Source organism: Xenopus laevis, chromosome 4L (assembly GCF_017654675.1).
Source record: "Xenopus laevis strain J_2021 chromosome 4L, Xenopus_laevis_v10.1, whole genome shotgun sequence".
Taxonomy (NCBI): Eukaryota; Metazoa; Chordata; class Amphibia; order Anura; family Pipidae; genus Xenopus; species Xenopus laevis.
Genome location: NC_054377.1, coordinates 126,121,578 through 126,139,958, shown reverse-complemented (window position 1 = coordinate 126,139,958; position 18,381 = coordinate 126,121,578). Strand labels below are relative to the sequence as shown.

Below are 18,381 nucleotides of genomic sequence, written 5' to 3'. Positions count from 1 at the left end.
CTGACTTATTGTCACATACACACTACCACTAGCACTGGCTTAAGCTGGCCATAGATGTAAAGATTTTTAAAAGATCCAATCGTTATCGTGAGACCACGATTATCTTGAAATCGTTTAAATGTACTAAAAAGACCGTTTCAGGTGATATTGCCAGCAAAACTGAAGAGTAGCTGCCTGCTTGGCCCTGCAAACATAGATAGATTGCACTGGGACCGACAAAGATTTTTAAACCTAGCCGATCAATTTTCTGACAGATGTCGGCTGAAAAATTAGTAAGATGTACGATCGTTCGAATCCCACTAACCGCACGATAATTTGATGGATTGGTCGGACTGCGCTGAAATCGGTCGTTCACCATAGAAGAATCGTCGCGTCTATGGGGACCTTTACACTCACATCGAGAAGGGCAGAAGGGGCCCCAAGCTGATAGCAAAATATTTGTTTTTATTATACATGGATGCCATGTTTTACCTGTGCTTATGTGGCAGCTGTTGGGGCAGCTAATCCCATGGATTTGCTAAAATACAGATGTATATTTGATCAGAATTTTAGAATATAACATATATCCTTACTCTAAGGGGTGGTTCACCTTTAAGTTAACTTTTAGTATGTCATAAAATGGCTAATTATAAGCAACTTTTCAATTGACCTTTGTTTTTTTTTAAATCTTTTTATAGTTTTTGAATGATTCGCATTCTTCTTCTGACTTTTTCCAGCTTTCAAATAGGGGTCCCTGACCCAATCTAAAGACAAATGCTCTGTAAGGCTACACATTTAGGAGCATATTTATCAAGGGTCGAATTTCGAATTGAAAATACTTCGAAATTTGAATTCAAAAAGACCAACCGAAATTAATTAGACGTTTTTTTTTGGTCGAAAAACGTTTTCGATCAAATAGGTACGTATTTGGCCAAATTAGAATCGTTCGAATCAAAGAAATAATGCATTTGATCGAATTCGATTTGAAGTTTGACTCCATTGACTCCAAATGAGTTCTAGAAGGTCCCCCATAGACTAAAACAGCAATTCAGCAGGTTTTAGATGAAGAATGGTCGAATTCTAATTTTTAAAGAGACCGTACATGATAAATTTCGATATTCGAATTTTCAAATTTTTTATAAAGTACAAGTACACAAAAAATAGCTTGAAACTCAAATTTTTTTCATTCGAAAATTCACCTTGACCATTGATAAATCTGCCCCTTATTGTTATGGCTACTTTTTATTGCTCCTATTTCTATTCAGGGCCTCTTCTATTCGTATTCTAGTCTTTTATTCAAGTCAATGCATGGCTGCTAGGGTAATTTGGACCCTAGCAACCAGACTGCTGAAATAGCAATCTGGAGAGCTGCTGAATAAAAAGCTAAATAACTCAAAAACCACAAATAACAGAAAATGAAAACCAATTGCAAATGGTTTCAAAATATCATTCTCTACACCACACAATGTTAATTTAAAGGTGAACAACGCTTTCAACTTTTTACAAACTGATTATTCAATAATAATGTACATTTTGCAGTTGCATTATCACAAGTTATACACCATACTGATCCCACAATGTACATTATTAATGTAATATCCTGACACAGTTTGTAGGTCCATCTGTCAGTCAGCAGAGTTTACATTACCGGGTCTGTGACCTTAGAAATCTGATAGCAGTGGCAGGCAGTCCTGGGGATGGGGTGGTAAAAGGACAACTGTTGGAACACACAGAGTCCCATTCAATGGAAGGTAATATTGTCGGGGCACTGATCTGCTGACATACATATGTGAGCTGGTGTAGCCTCCCCCATTTCTTTGTGTATTCAGATCTTCCTGGGGTGTAACTGTAGAGCTGGTTATCTGTTTGCTGTGAGTACAGTTTATATTGACTTCCTGTAGCCCTAAGGTAGTTAACCTCTACATCAATCACCTCACTGGAAAGGATCAATGAATAGATGAATTCCTTTCTTGGCTTCCCCAGAGCAACTGTGGCACCTCTTTTGTACTGGGGTCAATCCTAAATTCTTTATGGTTGGGTGTGGGAATAGTAGAGTTTATTTATTAAAAGGCTACAGTCAGTATGTCATTTATATTCTTTTAATCATTTTCTGATTTGCGGTTTAATGCTTTCTGAAATAGTGCTGTACAGTTTTCTGGTATCTTAAAGTCAGTGGAACATAAATCTGGTTGCCAATACTTGTTCTGTGGCCAAACAGATATTCTACCAATGAAAAGCAATAGTTGTGAATTATTCATACCATGAAAGCATTATAAGTTACATTGGAAATAGCAAATTCAGAATATCTTGGAAATAACATAGAAACTGTAAAGGGAAAAAAATACCTGTTTTAAAATTAAGGAAGAAGAGAAAAGGAAAAAAATAATACATATAGAAATTACTGCTGGGATAAGTAAGCAATTGAGAACCCCATCACCTAAGGGTGGTGGCAGACGGAGATAAGTCGCCCAGCGACAAATCTTCTCTACTGGGGGTGACTAATCTCCCCAAATGCCAAATGGCATACTAATATCGGATTTCCGAAGTCACCCGAAGTTGCCTCACAAGGAAATCTGGGAAATCTGAAGTGATTCGTATGCCATCCCGCCAGCGATTCATATTCTTGCTGGAAGGAAGGCATTTCGGGGAGATTAGACGCCCGCAGTAGAGAAGATTTGTCGCTGGGCGACTAATCTCCCCGTCTGCCTCCACCCTTATAGAGCATTTGTTTTTAGAAGGGGTCAGTGACCCCTATTTCAAAGCTGGAAACAGTCAGAAGATAAAGGCAATAAATAAAAATATATGTATATTAAAAAAAAGATAAAATGAAAGCCAATTGAAAAGTTGCTTTTCAATTGTTTATCTATTTTTGCCGGTGAAAGAGTCACCCGCAGTAGAGAAAATTTGTCACTGGGTGACTAGTCTCCCCTTCTGCCACCACCCTAAAGATGGCCATACACAGACAGACAGAGTCAGCAGGTAATAATGGCCTGTATATAGGGCCCTCTGATGGGCTTACCTGACCATATCTGGCTGAAAACCGGCAGACAGGTTAGAAAATCCCATTGGAGAAACGGGCAGCGTTGATTCATTAATCGCTCTGACCTTTATTCCTGTTGTGATTTGATCATTGGGGCTTAGCACCCGACAATCGGATCAACCTGATAGCAACTGATATCGCCCACCTCGCCAAAGTAGATCTTCAAGTGTATGAATAGCTTTAGACCTCATGTCAGTTTTGGGCCAATAATTATAAAGTTATAAAAGGACCTCTGAAATCTATAGTGTATCCATGGAGGCCAGATTTTACAAAACGATCCGATCCTTTACATTTTCACTAATGCAAAATGAATAAAGGGGAAGTTCAAAGCTTTTACCTGCCACACTGCCAAGAACATACGTTTCAGCAATCAATGGGGTCTCAGGGATATATATGGGTCTTGTTTCAAGTTAAATTCATGTAATATTGGGGGGAAAAAAAGATGATAAACTCTGATCCAAAACCTAGTGAGTTTCTGGCAGGCCAGAAAATATGCAACATTGTTCCGAGGGAAAAGCAGCCTCTCTAACACTTGCCCCGTGTTCAGCCATCTTTTATCAATTTTCTAAAAAAAGTCCCATTCAGTCTGTATTTAGTAGATGATCAAAAGCACTACCAGTTGTCAGGCTTTCTAGGACAATTGTCAATTATTTCCCTTACTTGTCAAATGACTCATTGACAATGACTCTATTATTAAAAAAAATGATGCTACATCCAGAAACCCGTTATCCAGAAAGCTTCAAATTATGGGAATGCCATCTCCCAAAGACTCCATTTTAATGAAATAATTAAATTGTTTTACAATTATTTCATTTTTCTCAGTAATAAGACGACAGTACCTTGTACTTGATCCAAGCTAAGATATAATTAATCCCTATTAGAGGCAAAACAATCCTATGGTTTTTTTTATGGCGATCCAAATTACGGAAAGATCCTTTATCTGGAATTCCCCAGGTTCTGAGCATTCAGAATAACAGTAAAGTTACCCCTGAGTCCATGAACTTTATGAAAGTATTAGGGCCTCTGGCCAAATCATCACCTCTGATATGCTCTTTATATATATAAAAGGGTTGCTCACCTTTAAATTAACTTTTGGTATGATGTAGAGAGGGATATTCTGAGACAATTTGCAATCGTTTTTCTTTTTTTTTTTTTATTATTTATGTTTTTTATGTTATTTAACAGTTTATTCAGCTGCTTTCCAGTTTGCAATTTCAGCAATTTGGTTGCTAGGGTCCAAATTATCCTAGAACCCATGCATTGATTTGAATAAGAGACTGGAATAGCAATAACAATAAACGGGTAGCCTTAATTAACATTTGTTCTTTAGAAGGGGCTAGTAACCATCCATTTGAAAGCTGGAGTCAGAAGACAAATAATTAAAAAAAAACTATTAAAAATAAATAATGAAGATCAATTGAAAAGTTACTTAGAATTAGGCATTCTATAACATACTAAAGGTTAACCTGAAGGTGAACCACTCCTTAAGGAAGGGATTAGATTATCCACTATATAAATTTGTTCTAAATAACCAGTCTCATAAAACACCTTGGAGTTAGCGCTACTATTGATCTTTTTTATATTGCTGGGCATTCATTTATATACCTAATTAATACCTTGTGTTTTTTTAATCTCGTGTGATGCTTTGTAACTCCTTATTGCCACCACTATAAAGCCAATGGAATAACTGGATTTCCAAGACTATATATCTGCCATTATCTGCTAGTTTTAGGAAGGATGTCTGGTAGAGCAAATTTCCTTCCCTTGGGACTGACCTTAAGGCAGCGGTGCCCCAGAGGATACTATTAGCCAAGAACTATTAAATGCAGGATGTTCCCATATCTGGCAGGAGATCAGGCCCAGGTTACAGTGGCATCATAGTGAGTCCCAGCCAGGAGATAAGCACACTAGTGTTCCACACAAATATCCTGCTTTACTAAAATATAATGTTATACATGGAGTAAATACTGATATGAAATTCTAAATGCTTAGATTGTTTATCTACTACATCTACCAGCACAGTGTCGGACTGGCCCGGCGGGAAACCGGGAAAAAACCCGGTGGGCCCCGACCCTCGTGGGCCCCCGCCGGGCCAGAACCCGTCTCTAAATATTTCCTATCACGGGGAAAAATTTTTTTCCGGCGACGCTGTTGCGCATGCGCGCCGAGCGGCGGTGTTGCTGGCCAGGCGCATTTTTGTAGGGCTGCGGGGGCCGGAGGGGGGCCCCTGGACAGCAGTCCCGGTGGGCCTCGGGCCCCCCAGTCCGACCCTGTACCAGCATCCATAGCCAGCTCAGGATTCTGGCCAATAATGAATAGTTTATAAATACTGAAGGGCGCTAGACTAACAATCACTTTTTTGTATGAATAAAATGAAATGATCACGAATAGCAAAAGAGGGTTTTGTTATAGGGGTAATTTGCCTTAATGTTAACTTTCAAGGGTTCCTCCAACCAAAAGTTATTTTTGCATAAAGAAAGGAAATATCATTGTATTAAAAGCAGGATCTGTCTCACTGTTTATACTTTTTAGCTACTGATTCTAACTTTGGAAACAATGTTGCAAGCTGGCTGATTAACAGACCTGGAAGAGACCAGACTGCTGTTACACTGTTTTATCTTTAAATACGTTTTAGTATGATATAGAGAGTGATGTTCTGAGACAATTTTCAATTATTTTTTTTTATTATTTATGGTTTTTGTGTTATTTAGGTTTTTATTCAGCAGCTCTCCAGTTTGCAGTTTCAGCAATCTGTTTGCTACAGCCCAAATAAGTTTAGCAACGATGCATTAATCTAAATAAGAGACTGAATGGAATAGGATTTGTAGAGAGCCTAAATAGAAAGACTAGTAAAAATAGTAGCAATAACAATAAATCTGTAGCCTTACAGAGCATCTGTTTGTGAGATGGGTCAGTGACCCCCATTTGAAAGCTGGAAAGAGTCAGAAGAAGGCAAATAATTAAAAAAATATGAAAAAAACTATAACAATTGAAATTTGTAATTCTATAACGTACTAAAAGTGATGATAACAGCTAATTTATAGGTGAACTAACCGCAAGATAACATGAAAAGCATGCAAGCTTAGAATGAATGCTATTGAGCTGCACAAGTTCACTGCAATGCAAAGTATCTGTACCAGGGCAGAATGATTCACAGTGCAGCTGAACTTACACTCCCAATGGGGGTCTACTGGGCTTCAGGCCAAAGAAGTTTCTTGTGATTTCTAACATACAGTGGAGAGGTGGCCTGCCCATAGTTTTGCACCAGAGCCCAAAATAATAGGGATGCACTGAATCCAGGATTCAATTCGGGTTTTGGCCAGAATTTGGCCTCTTTCAGCAGATTTCAGATGCGGCCGATTCCTTGTGCCTGGCAGAACCGAATCCTTATTTGCATATGCAAATTAGGGGTGGTAAGGGACATCACATAACTTTTTGTCACAAAACAAGAAAGTACATTTTTCCCCTTCCTGTCCCTAATATGCAAATTAGGATTGGGTTCTGTATTCGGACAAATCTTTGATGAAGGATTCAGGGATTCGGCTGAATACAAAATAGTGGATTTGGTGCATCCCTACAAAATAGTCCTTCAGCTCCTTGGGTGCCCTCTAACTAAAAGACATTGGTGCCGAATGTGAGTCTGCAATAACATGGCCTTGCTCACTGTGAATATCTGTTAAATGGTAATATTTACACTTCCCATGGTCATTACCTACCCCTCATGCCACATCAAAAAAATCTGCCAGACTTTCTTTCTTAAAGGATCAGAGACTAAACTTGTTCCATGGATTACTACAGTGCAGTCCCTGACATGTGCAACTGTCATGCAAGCAAAGAAATTCCAAAGCCACTGCCAAGGGAAAAGTTCCCAGCATCTTGTTAGATGTCACATGGTGCTTTATTACCCTTGTCTGGCAGTTGTACGTGATTTTACAGATCATTGTAAACTTTGTCATGTAATGTTGCTGAGTTGTGTAGAGGGGCAGTAACCCATAGCAATCAAATAATTGCATCTATCTGCTAATTAACCAATATATATATATTTATATATATATATATATATATATATACACTGTGTTATTTATTGACGTGTCATGAACATTGAGTGAACTAACATGACATCCAAAATGCCGCCTGTAATTGTCTAAATTAACCCTAAATCAAGGGGGTTATTTATTAAACTCCGAATACCAAAAACCTTGAAAAAATTCTGTTTTTTATACTATTAAATCCAAATTTTTAGTGGAAAAAAACCCACAAATTTTTTGGGATTTATAATACCCCAGAGAATGTAAAAAGTCAGCATCCGCAAAATCCAGTATCTCAGACCTGCCAAGGTTGCATAATCTGTAAGTCAATGGGAGAATTCCCGTAGATTTCTTGACATGCGCTGGGTTTCGTTCAATAATTCGAAGATTTAATGTTTTTTAGAAAAAATCTGAGTTTTCGAGTCGAAAATCCGAAAAATTCATATGATTCATTTTTTTTTCACTATTTTTTTCTGGGTGTTTTCCCGCACAGGAAATTTTCGGGAAAATTTATTGATAAATAAGGGGGAAAACCCGTGCGGATTTGGTCGGAGTATTTTTCAGAAAGTAATGAGATAAATTCGGACTTTGATAAATGGGCCTCTAATTGTCTAAATTAACAATGACAATATATTTTATGTAACCAGCAGGGGTATTTCTGCTAAAACACAGGACATCACCTTGCAGTGGCGGAACTACCGGGGAAGAAGGGGGTGTGGGCCCTGGCAGCTTGCGCACTGCAAATTTCCGGGCGCATCAGTTGATTTCGGGTAAAATAATCAGGTACGGAGGGGGGCAGGGGGCACGGTAGCACGTCCCACACCAGGGCCCGCCCCCCTCCAGTTACATTACTGTCACCTTGCCCCAAGGAGCTGAATGTCCTACTTTTTACAGGCAAGCCAAATAATATTAGTGCCCAAGGCAATACTATTGGTCAATAGTAATACTAGTATAATGCCTAAATCTATGCTTGCTGCCTGTCTTGATCTCTGTCTAATTATAAAAGATATGGGGGGTCCCTCAGATAATAGTCTGAACTCCTAATATCCCTTTTGGGGTTAAATAGAGACATGAAGGAGCCCTGCTAATTCAGTGTGCTGCTCAGTAAAGTTAAATTACTTCTTAGTACCCACAGCCCTTGCCTGACTCATACTCCCCATTCTGTCCTTCCAGAAGAAAAAGCTTCAGTAAAACAGTTCCATCTCAAGTAGGAAAATTGCTTTTCTGATTCCAAACAGCCGTTTGGATTCTACCCTGGATTCCAACATATCATCGCTTCAGTAACTAGTTATATTTTGCTAAAATGCAATCCAGAGACTTTTGTGAAGCGGTCTCCTCAATCGAGAGCAGGGCTAATAGGCGAATTTGAGTTTGCAAAGAGTATGATAAATATCAAAAATCTAATTCAAATTTTTTTGAAAAACTCGAATTGAATTTGAATAAAAATTCAATTCGAACCTTGATAAATCTGCCCCTTAGTGTTAAATTGATTTTGTATAAGGATTCATTGACATTTTGAAACAGTGTCCACTGGGCCATGGCTTCTAGTACCCCCCACCGACCACTTATATCTTTTAGCAGGGCTGGTTTTACATCTTGGTTGCCCCTAAGCAGGACTGGACTGGCATTCCTACTACACAGAGGCCTAAATAGGCCAAAACAACCAGCCCACTAAATAGTCACTTTCTATGGCATCTTACAGCTGCCCCTCTGGCATTTGCCAGAACCCACAGATTGACAGTCCTGGACTGCCTCTAAGCCCACTGTTTGTTGTCCCCCTCCTTTTATGGGAAATTGAAAAAACGATTGTATCTCCTGCGCATCCTCAGTGGTTCTGAACCAATGTGGGTATGGCTGGGCAGCACGCTGCCCCCTAAATTTCTGCTGTCCTAGACCCGGGCCTTGATAGCCTCTCCACAAATCCCGGCCTGCCTTCTAGCCCCCCCTCCAGCAGTCACAGGGTCAACTCCCTCTATCATTAGACCCCTATCCACTACTGTTAGCAACAGTACAACATTATGGCAGTTGCCCAGTAAAGCGTCGGCAGGATTAGCACTGGTGCAAAGAGCAAGAACGCCTTGGAGGCAGGAAGATCATAAACACTCACAGCTCCCTATATATCTTTTTTTTCCCTTGATGCCTGGCAGAGACTCCAACTGCATGTGCTGCTGCAGAACTTACAAGGGTTGTTTACTTTTGAGTTGACTTTAAGTATAATGTAGAGAGTGATATTCTGAGACAATTTGCAATTGGTTTTCTTTTTTTATTATTTGTGAGAATGGCCCATGATATAACATACGAAAAGTATATGTTAAACTTAAACATGAACCACCCCTTTAGGGACAAGTCTATAACACACAAATTCTGAGATTCTTGGGTTGAAAAAACTGCCAGCATGAGGGGTGACAGTTGCTATTCATGTGGCAGGTGGTGAAATGCACTTTTCTTCTCACAGAAAACAGCAGGTGTGGTATCAGTGTGTATGTCAGTGTGTATATCAGTGTGTATGTCAGTATGTTACAGTGCCACTACTTGTCCCACCACACTGGCAGCTTTTCCCTATAAGTGTACAGGGCATTGCTAAGACACACACAAGTAACTTGCCCTTAATAAGGAGCCGCCATGATGAAGCGCTGCCAGCAGAAGGGCACAAGTCCAGGCCGCACATGTCAGCAGCACAGCTAGAGGAGAGGCCTGTTCTATTTCAGGAGTGCGCTGCCCCCACCCTGCCTTCCCTCCTCCCGTACCCCGGGCTAGTGATGAAAGATCTGTGGCAGGAAGTGGGTGTGTCCGGGCAGAATGAAGTCATGGCTTGCCCCATCCCCCCCACATTATGGTAAAGTGTAGTCTGTGCTCCAATCACAGCGCGCCATTCCGACTTGTGTACTTTCAACTGGGGCATCACAGGGGGAGACTGATAGTGACAGGAGCGCCGGGGAAAGGGGAAGTTATAACCACACAGAGAGACGTGCGCTGAGTTACCTGCTGCTCTACGAGTTCTGTGAAAGAGTCGCTACTATGGGGAAGGGAGACAAGGACACGACAGCTTTCGAAAGGACTTGGGACAGCACCTCCAGCAGTGGCTACTGCAGCCAGGAGGAGTCCGACCCGGAGCTGGAGCTTTTCTATACTGCGCGGACCTCTCTCTTCCCACGGAGGACTCCAGCTCGGCCCCTGGTGAGGCGCTTTCACTCACACTCGTGGGAGGCTGAGGGGGGACACAACTCTGATAAGACTTGAAATTAAGGGATGGGTGTTGTGATGGAACTTGGAGGTTAGTGCTGGAACTAAAGAGTTGGGGGTTTAGTGCCGGAACTAAATAGTTGGGGGTTTAGTGCTGGAACTAAAGAGTTGGGGGTTTAGTGCTGGAACTAAAGAGTTGGGGGTTTAGTGCTGGAACTAAAGAGTTGGGGGTTTAGTGCCGGAACTAAATAGTTGGGGGTTTAGTGCTGGAACTAAAGAGTTGGGGGTTTAGTGCTGGAACTAAAGAGTTGGGGGTTTAGTGCCGGAACTAAATAGTTGGGGGTTTAGTGCTGGAACTAAAGAGTTGGGGGTTTAGTGCTGGAACTAAAGAGTTGGGGGTTTAGTGCCGGAACTAAATAGTTGGGGGTTTAGTGCTGGAACTAAAGAGTTGGGGGTTTAGTGCTGGAACTAAAGAGTTGGGGTTTAGTGCCGGAACTAAATAGTTGGGGGTTTAGTGCTGGAACTAAAGAGTTGGGGGTTTAGTGCTGGAACTAAAGAGTTGGGGGTTTAGTGCCGGAACTAAATAGTTGGGGGTTTAGTGCTGGAACTAAAGAGTTGGGGGTTTAGTGCTGGAACTAAATAGTTGGGGGTTAGTGCCGGAACTAAAGAGTTGGGGGTTAGTGCCGGAACTAAAGAGTTGGGGGTTTAGTGCCGGAACTAAAGAGTTGGGGGTTTAGTGCTGGAACTAAAGAGTTGGGGGTTTAGTGCTGGAACTAAAGAGTTGGGGGTTTAGTGCTGGAACTAAAGAGTTGGGGGTTTAGTGCTGGAACTAAAGAGTTGGGGGTTTAGTGCTGGAACTAAAGAGTTGGGGGTTTAGTGCTGGAACTAAAGAGTTGGGGGTTTAGTGCTGGAACTAAAGAGTTGGGGGTTTAGTGCTGGAACTAAAGAGTTGGGGGTTTAGTGCTGGAACTAAAGAGCTGGGGGTTTAGTGCTGGAACTAAAGAGTTGGGGGTTTAGTGCTGGAACTAAAGAGTTGGGGGTTTAGTGCTGGAACTAAAGAGTTGGGGGTTTAGTGCTGGAACTAAAGAGTTGGGGGTTTAGTGCCGGAACTAAAGAGTTGGGGGTTTAGTGCTGGAACTAAAGAGCTGGGGGTTTAGTGCTGGAACTAAAGAGTTGGGGGTTTAGTGCTGGAACTAAAGAGTTGGGGGTTTAGTGCTGGAACTAAAGAGTTGGGGTTTAGTGCCGGAACTAAATAGTTGGGGGTTAGTGCCGGAACTAAAGAGTTGGGGGTTTAGTGCCGGAACTAAAGAGTTGGGGGTTTAGTGCTGGAACTAAAGAGTTGGGGGTTTAGTGCTGGAACTAAAGAGTTGGGGGTTTAGTGCTGGAACTAAAGAGTTGGGGGTTTAGTGCTGGAACTAAAGAGTTGGGGGGGGGGTTAGTGCCGGAACTGCTGGTTGGGTGAAGATGAAGAGTTGGGTGTTGACAATGGAACGTTAGAGATGGGTGTCAGTGTTGGAACGTTAAAGATGGGTGTCAGTGTTGGACGTTAAGGATGGGTAATTGGTAGAACTGCAGGGATAGATGAGGTGGAATTAGAGGGATGGGATGTAAAAGACTGAAGTACAGAAATGGGTAACTGAACAACTTGCAAGAATTCTAATAGCAGAGAAGTCAGAAGAAGAAGAGGAGGGCAGGGTGAGGCCATTACTCAGTGCTGGAATGACAAAGGTCCATGTGGCAGCTGCAGGGAATGCAGAACAAGCTGTAGACTAGTGGTCATCTCTAGAGGAAGTCCCGGGAGGAATGTGATCATCTGTAGGTTTCAGTATGAGCAGAAGTTCCATTAGAAATCACCCATGACTAAACACAGGAAATGTTTATCAGTTGAGAAAGTGTTACTCATGTCCACCTTGTTTTTAATTGAGTTTAACCCTGTGTTCCATTTACTGGATATCTAATGTAAAGGTCAGACTGCTGGGCCCTGATGATTTTACACATATTCACTTCTATAATAGGGAAGCTGTGCGTCATTTGTGTGAATGCAGCGATACAGAGAAAACAATGTGTGGGTGTATAGCAATCGTACATACACACTGGTGGTTATATAGCTATATCATATACAGAGAGAGAGCCCTAAATTGAATTTATACATAGAAGTGATAATCCAGAGATTACTGTACAGGATATTTTCAGAACAGTTTAGCGGCTGGAGAAAAACCCACTCTGAAAAATCCCCTTTTTTATGTAACAACAATATTGTCATTTGGAAAGTACTGCACCTACTGAGGGTGTATTGGAGATAACCTTATATATATATATATATATATATATATACCGCCCATCATATATATATATATATATATATATATATATATATATATATATATATATATATATATATATATATATATATATATATATACACATATATATATATAGATAGATAAATAGAGAGATAGATATACATAGATGTAGATAGATATATATATATATATATATATATATATATATATATATATATATATATATATATATGTGTGTGTATATATATATATATATATATATATATATATATATATGATGGGCGGTAGTGAAATACAGAAGCAGTGTGCAAGTTGCTAACACAGAGAACCTTTATTCAGAGGGTGTGTGCCGCACTTCCTTCCTTCCGTACTTGCTGTTCTCAGGACATGGAACATAAACACCTCATCCCAAAACCTGCATATCTGAGAAGGGAGCGGGCTGCTGATAAAGGGCAGGACAAGCCCTCCTCCAGCTTCTTTTCTCCATTTCCCTCCCCGCCTTCACCCGTCCCAGTCCCAGACTAGCCTGATGCAACCATGACTAAACTGTGAGATTTAGGAAAGGAGGAGGACTCTACAGAGGAACTGGCTGATAATCGCAGATGGATTTTTTTTTAAAGGGGTGGTTCACCTTTAAATTAACTTTTAATATTTTATAGAATGGTCCATTCTAAGCAACTTTTCTATTGGTCTTTATTTTTTTATAGTTTTTTTTTAGTTATTTGCCTTTTTCTTTGGATTCTTCTCCGCTTTCAACTTGGGTCACTGACCCCATCTAAAAACAAATGCTCTGTAAAGCTGTACATTTATTTTTATTGCTACTTTTTATTACTCATCTTTCTATTCAGTCCCTCTCCTATTCATATGCCTGTCTCTTCAAATCAAATCAGTGCATGGTTGCTAGGCTAATTTGGACCCTAGCAACCTGACTGCTGAAACTGCAAACTGGATTGCTGCTGAATAAAAAGCTAAATAACTCAAAACCCACAAATAATAAAAAATGAAAACCAATTGCTAATTGTCTCAGAATATCACTCTCTACATCATACTAACATTCGCTCTAAAGGTGATGTAACAAACAAGCGAATCCCACTCCGGTATGCCCACATTGAGGTGGGCGATATCTAGCTGATCCGATTATGGGCCCTAGGGCCCAATGATCGGATCAGAATGGAGGCAATGCAGGGTCGGATCATGGGACCGCATCAACGAACAAATGCGGCCGCAATCCAACGTGATTTTTAACCTGCCCAATCGAGATCTGCACGATTTTCGGGCAGCTATCGATCAGGGAAAGCCCGTCGAAGGGCCCCACACGGGCCAATAAGCTGCCGACTCGGTCTGTCGGCAGCTTTTATCGGCCTGTGTATAGGCCTTTAGAGGCATGTTTAATAGTAAGTGTTGAATAGTAAATTCCAATTAGAATTTTCAAATAGTTTTTTGGGGTCAAAATTCAAACATTCGAATTTTAATCGCCCCCTGATTCGAATGTAAGATTTTTCACACCTTGACCATGGAAACTGTTCTAATTTAGAATATTCGCCACCTAAAACCTGCCGATTTCATTTACATGTCAATGGCAGAGGTCCATTGAACCATTTTAATGTGTTAATTGCCTTTCTGACATTCGAGTCTTTTTCAGAGGGAAAACTCTATTCAAATTTTCGGGTTGGGACTATATTGAATATTAGACGTTCAAATTTTTCTTAACCTTCCATTCAAGTATTTTCAAATTTATTAAAAATAAAAAAAAAATGACATTTGAAATTTAACCGTTGATAAATATGCCCACTAGTATGATGAAGAGAGTGATATTCTGAGAATATTGGTTTCTATTATTTGTTGTTTTTGAGTTATTAAGCTTTTTATTCACCAGCTCTCCAGTTTGCAATTTTAGCAAGCTGGTTGCTAGGGTCCAGATGAACTAGCAACCGTGCATTGATTTTGAATAAGATACTGGAATATGAATAGGAGAAGGCCTGAATAGAAAAATGAGTAATAAAAAGGAGCAATAACAATACATTTGGAGCCTTAAAGAGCATTTGTTTTTTTTTAGATGGGGACTATGACCCCCATTTGAAAGCAGGAGAGAGTCAAAAGAAATCATTAAAATACTATAAAAAATAAATAATGGAGACCAACTGAAAAGCTGCTTAGAATAGGCCATTCTATAACTTCTAAAAGTTAACTAAAGTTTCCATATATCTGCAACCCCAGAATCCACCACGTCTGGTATTAGCCCAGTGCCTTTGCCTGCTCTGAGCTTCCCAGTAAGAAAATAATTCTCATTATGAACCAGAAAGGAAACTGAGTCACATGGGAAACAGGAAATGCACATATTCCAAAAGTGACTATTGCTTTTTCAAGATTTCCCAATTCTGCTTTAATCTACACAACGCCTTCAACCCTCAAAGCAGCATTATGTTGTAGATTTTATTTACTGTGTACTCAAAATTAGAGTGCTCTCACCCATGCAGGTATGATAATCATCCGTTGTGATGGTTGGTGCTCGCTTGTAGGTCTCAAGCCTGTAACTGGAGACGTATTTGTAGACAAACCGAAAAATTAGCGGCACACTAGTAGTTGCAAAAAGTGAAACTATTTTACTATTTACTGGTATCAGTTTGGAGTTGGACTAAAGAACTGAACCACAGCAACCAGTCACCTTAGAATTATTAGAATAATACATTGGCTGGTCGCTATGGGTTACTGTGCTGGTACCATTGGAACTAAATGAGCCTTTTGAGTCTATTCTTTGTGACCTATTCTTTGGACTGTCTAACCCTAAGGCTTACAATATTAAATTACGTATGTAATATGTGGTTTATTTTTATTACAGGATGAAAAGCCAGAAAAGCAGCCACAGGCCCTGAGCAAGGCAGAGATAGATCAGAAAATAAAGAATTATAATTCTCAGATAAAGAGCAATCTCTTCATGAGCCTGGTATGTTATGTGTAATGCACAGTGTGTGATTGTGATGCTGAATGTATATTTGTCACCCACTCCAAAGGAATATTGTATTAATTAATTCATTTAGTGGCTTTCACTTTTTATAGTTTAGCCATGAGCCCTACCAAGATGCTGCCTTCCATTGTTCACAATGCCCCAGTAATAATGTATGTATTTTGAGCCACTGAAAGAAGCCTGTATCTCTCTATGTGATAGTATGGCTGAAGGGAAGCCCATTCCTATTTGTGTTACAGAATCACTGACTTGTGACACTTGAATTATGTATATGGCAACTGAAAGACGATTACACACTAATAAGACAGACAGACTAAGAGAAGAATGTACTGTAAGATAATTTAACTGACTAAAAGCTCAATTCTGCAGCAGTCGGTGTGCAGGGCCGGATTTACATAGCGGGCAACCCTAGGCCCACTGCCGTTCGTTGCCCTCCCCCCTCTTTATTTGGGCAAATTTTGTTCACTGGAACCAGAGCAATGGGTATTGGTGCACAGGAAATTTAAAAAACTATCATATCTCCTGTGCATCCCCAGTGTTTCTGAAAAAATGTGGGTGTGGTTGAGCAGCATGCCGCCCCCCCTAAAATCCTGCCGCCCTAGGCCCGGGCCTTGGTGGCCTTTCCACAAATCCAGGCCTGTCGGTGTGGCTGTATGACTGACAGAAGGCTTTACTTGTCAATATAACAGACCAAAAGTATCCTATAGTGTCTATTTGATAATACAGATGACTGTTTGTCTCTGTGAGTGATCGAGGGAATCTCTTGCTGATCTGTGTAACAGTATGCCAGAAGCCCTTACCTTTCTGCTTGAAGGACAGACCACTAATCTACCATTTTCTTTTCTCATAGAATAAGGACGGCTCGTTTACCGGATTCATTAAAGTTCAGCTGAAGCTTATCCGGCCCGTTTCTGTCCCAGCTTCCAAGAAGCCTTCATGTTTGCAGGATCGGAAAGGTAGCGTACGCTCTCAGCCGGTCAAACGCAGGACCTCCTTCTACCTTCCCAAAGATGCTTCAAAGCACCTGCATCTGAGTTCAAGGACGCCAGCTAGTGAGGTCATTCAGGCTCTGCTGCGGAAGTTCACTGTGCTCGATAACCCCAGGAAGTTCGCTCTGTTTGAAAGGGCAGAACAGGGTGGACAAGGTAAGGAAAGAGCATTGGCAGCAGTAATAGTATAGTAATAGTATAGTCTAAAATCAATAACACACGCATATGGTGGATGGAAAAACCAACAGTGTGAGTCTCTCATTGGCACATGGATTAAGATCCCCATACACGGGCCTGATAAAAGCTGCCGACAGACCGAGCTGGCAGCTTATTTTTCCCTTGTGTAGGCCAGATCTCGATCGAGCAGGTTAAAAAATCTCGTCTGATCGCGGCCGCATCTGTCAGTTGATGCGGTCCAGCGATCCGACCGCCCGTATTGACTGCATTGTAATCCAAACTTTGGGGGGCATATCGGGAGACATCGCCAAACGAGCGGATCTCCCTGTGTATGTCAGCCTTAAGGCATACAGAATGAACAGGTGCCAATTCCACATTCTTACTCGTCTTGTAGTGGATAATAAGGGGCAGATTTATCGGGAGTCGAACTGGAAATTCGAAATTCAATTTTTTTTTATGATCAAATGCAACTAGGGAGTTATTCAAATTCGATTTTGTAAAAGTTTGTAAAAAAAATTGGAATTTGATTTTCAAGATTTATCATACTCTGGCCCTTTAAGAATTCAAATTGCCACCAAAACCTGCCGAATTGCTGTTTAAGTCAATGGGAGAGGTCCGGGGATCAATTTTCTCCGAAAAAAAAAATCAAATTGAGTTTTCAGGCCAATTTAATTCATCCGAGTTTTAAAAATTAGATTTTTAAAATAAATTTTGATTGGTCGAAGTTCTAATTTTGGGGAGTTTTTAAAAACTCGCATGAATTCGAAATTTGACCTTTGATAAATGTGCCTCCCCATGTCTAACCCTAATGCCTCCCTACAGTGTCCTTGAGGAAGTTAACGGATGACGAGGAGCCTCTGAAGCTGCGTCTTTTCTCAGGACCATGTGAGAAAACTTTGAGTTTTGTGCTTAAGGAGAACGAGACAGGAGAAGTCAATGTGAGTTATTCCGATTCTTCAGCACAGCTCGTTGTGCTTTTTATTTTTTGTTTTGTCCTGATGCTTCTTTCTTTTTTTTTATCTATTTCAACACAATCTTCCTTTGTTCTAGTGGGATGCATTCAGCATGCCGGAGCTGCACAATTTCTTGCGCATTCTGCAGCGTGAGGAAGAAGAGCACATGCGTCAGATTGTTCAGCGTTACACCAGGTGCCGGGAGAAGATGCAGGAGGCACTGGCATCACGCACACCTGGCTGAAACACCCATCCAGCTCCACCAAAGAGGAGAGTATGAAGACAGTGAGGCTGAAGCTAAAGACGCAAGCACGGTGTGACTGAGACTGAGTGAAGCACTTCCTGAAGTGCATGGGAGGGGGGTGAGCCTCCCTGGGCGAGATGTGAGTGAGAGCATAAGAGAGTGTGTCTGTGTGGGACACGAGATATTGCGAGTGTTCCTGTGAGAGATGCACAATATGAAGGAGGCTTATTAGTGACACTAAGGATGCCTTTCATCACTTTCCACGCTGCAGAGAGGATTCAGAAGAAGCTCTTGTGTACTGATAAATCAGCCCCTTCAAAAAAGTGAATGCCAGAGAGCTTGGCAGATTCTTGTATGTTTCTATGAGGGTCCTAAATGGCAGAGCTGGTGTCACTTCATAGTTCTACCAGTTCAACCTGTACAGAACTGAAGTGACACAGGACTTTCCTGAACGTTTTGCCTGCATTTTGTGATCCAGCTGTGCTTTTGCACATGCCACACATAAAGAATTCTGCTTTTA

The 18,381-nt window shown here is 40.9% G+C and overlaps 1 protein-coding gene across 3 annotated transcripts in view; it reads left to right on the top strand.

The window, feature by feature from the left end:
* The window catches only part of rassf1.L (Ras association domain family member 1 L homeolog), a 35,915-nt gene extending 17,534 nt beyond the window's left edge, over positions 1–18,381 (top strand). Inside the window, 5 exon segments of one of the 3 annotated variants that reach the window (NM_001097148.1) lie at positions 9,981–10,224; positions 15,373–15,477; positions 16,349–16,643; positions 17,487–17,602; positions 17,715–18,381. In NM_001097148.1, coding sequence (NP_001090617.1) covers positions 10,066–10,224; positions 15,373–15,477; positions 16,349–16,643; positions 17,487–17,602; positions 17,715–17,861 — 822 coding nt within the window. In that variant the 5' untranslated portion in view covers positions 9,981–10,065 and the 3' untranslated portion in view covers positions 17,862–18,381. 3 annotated transcript variants of the gene reach the window in all.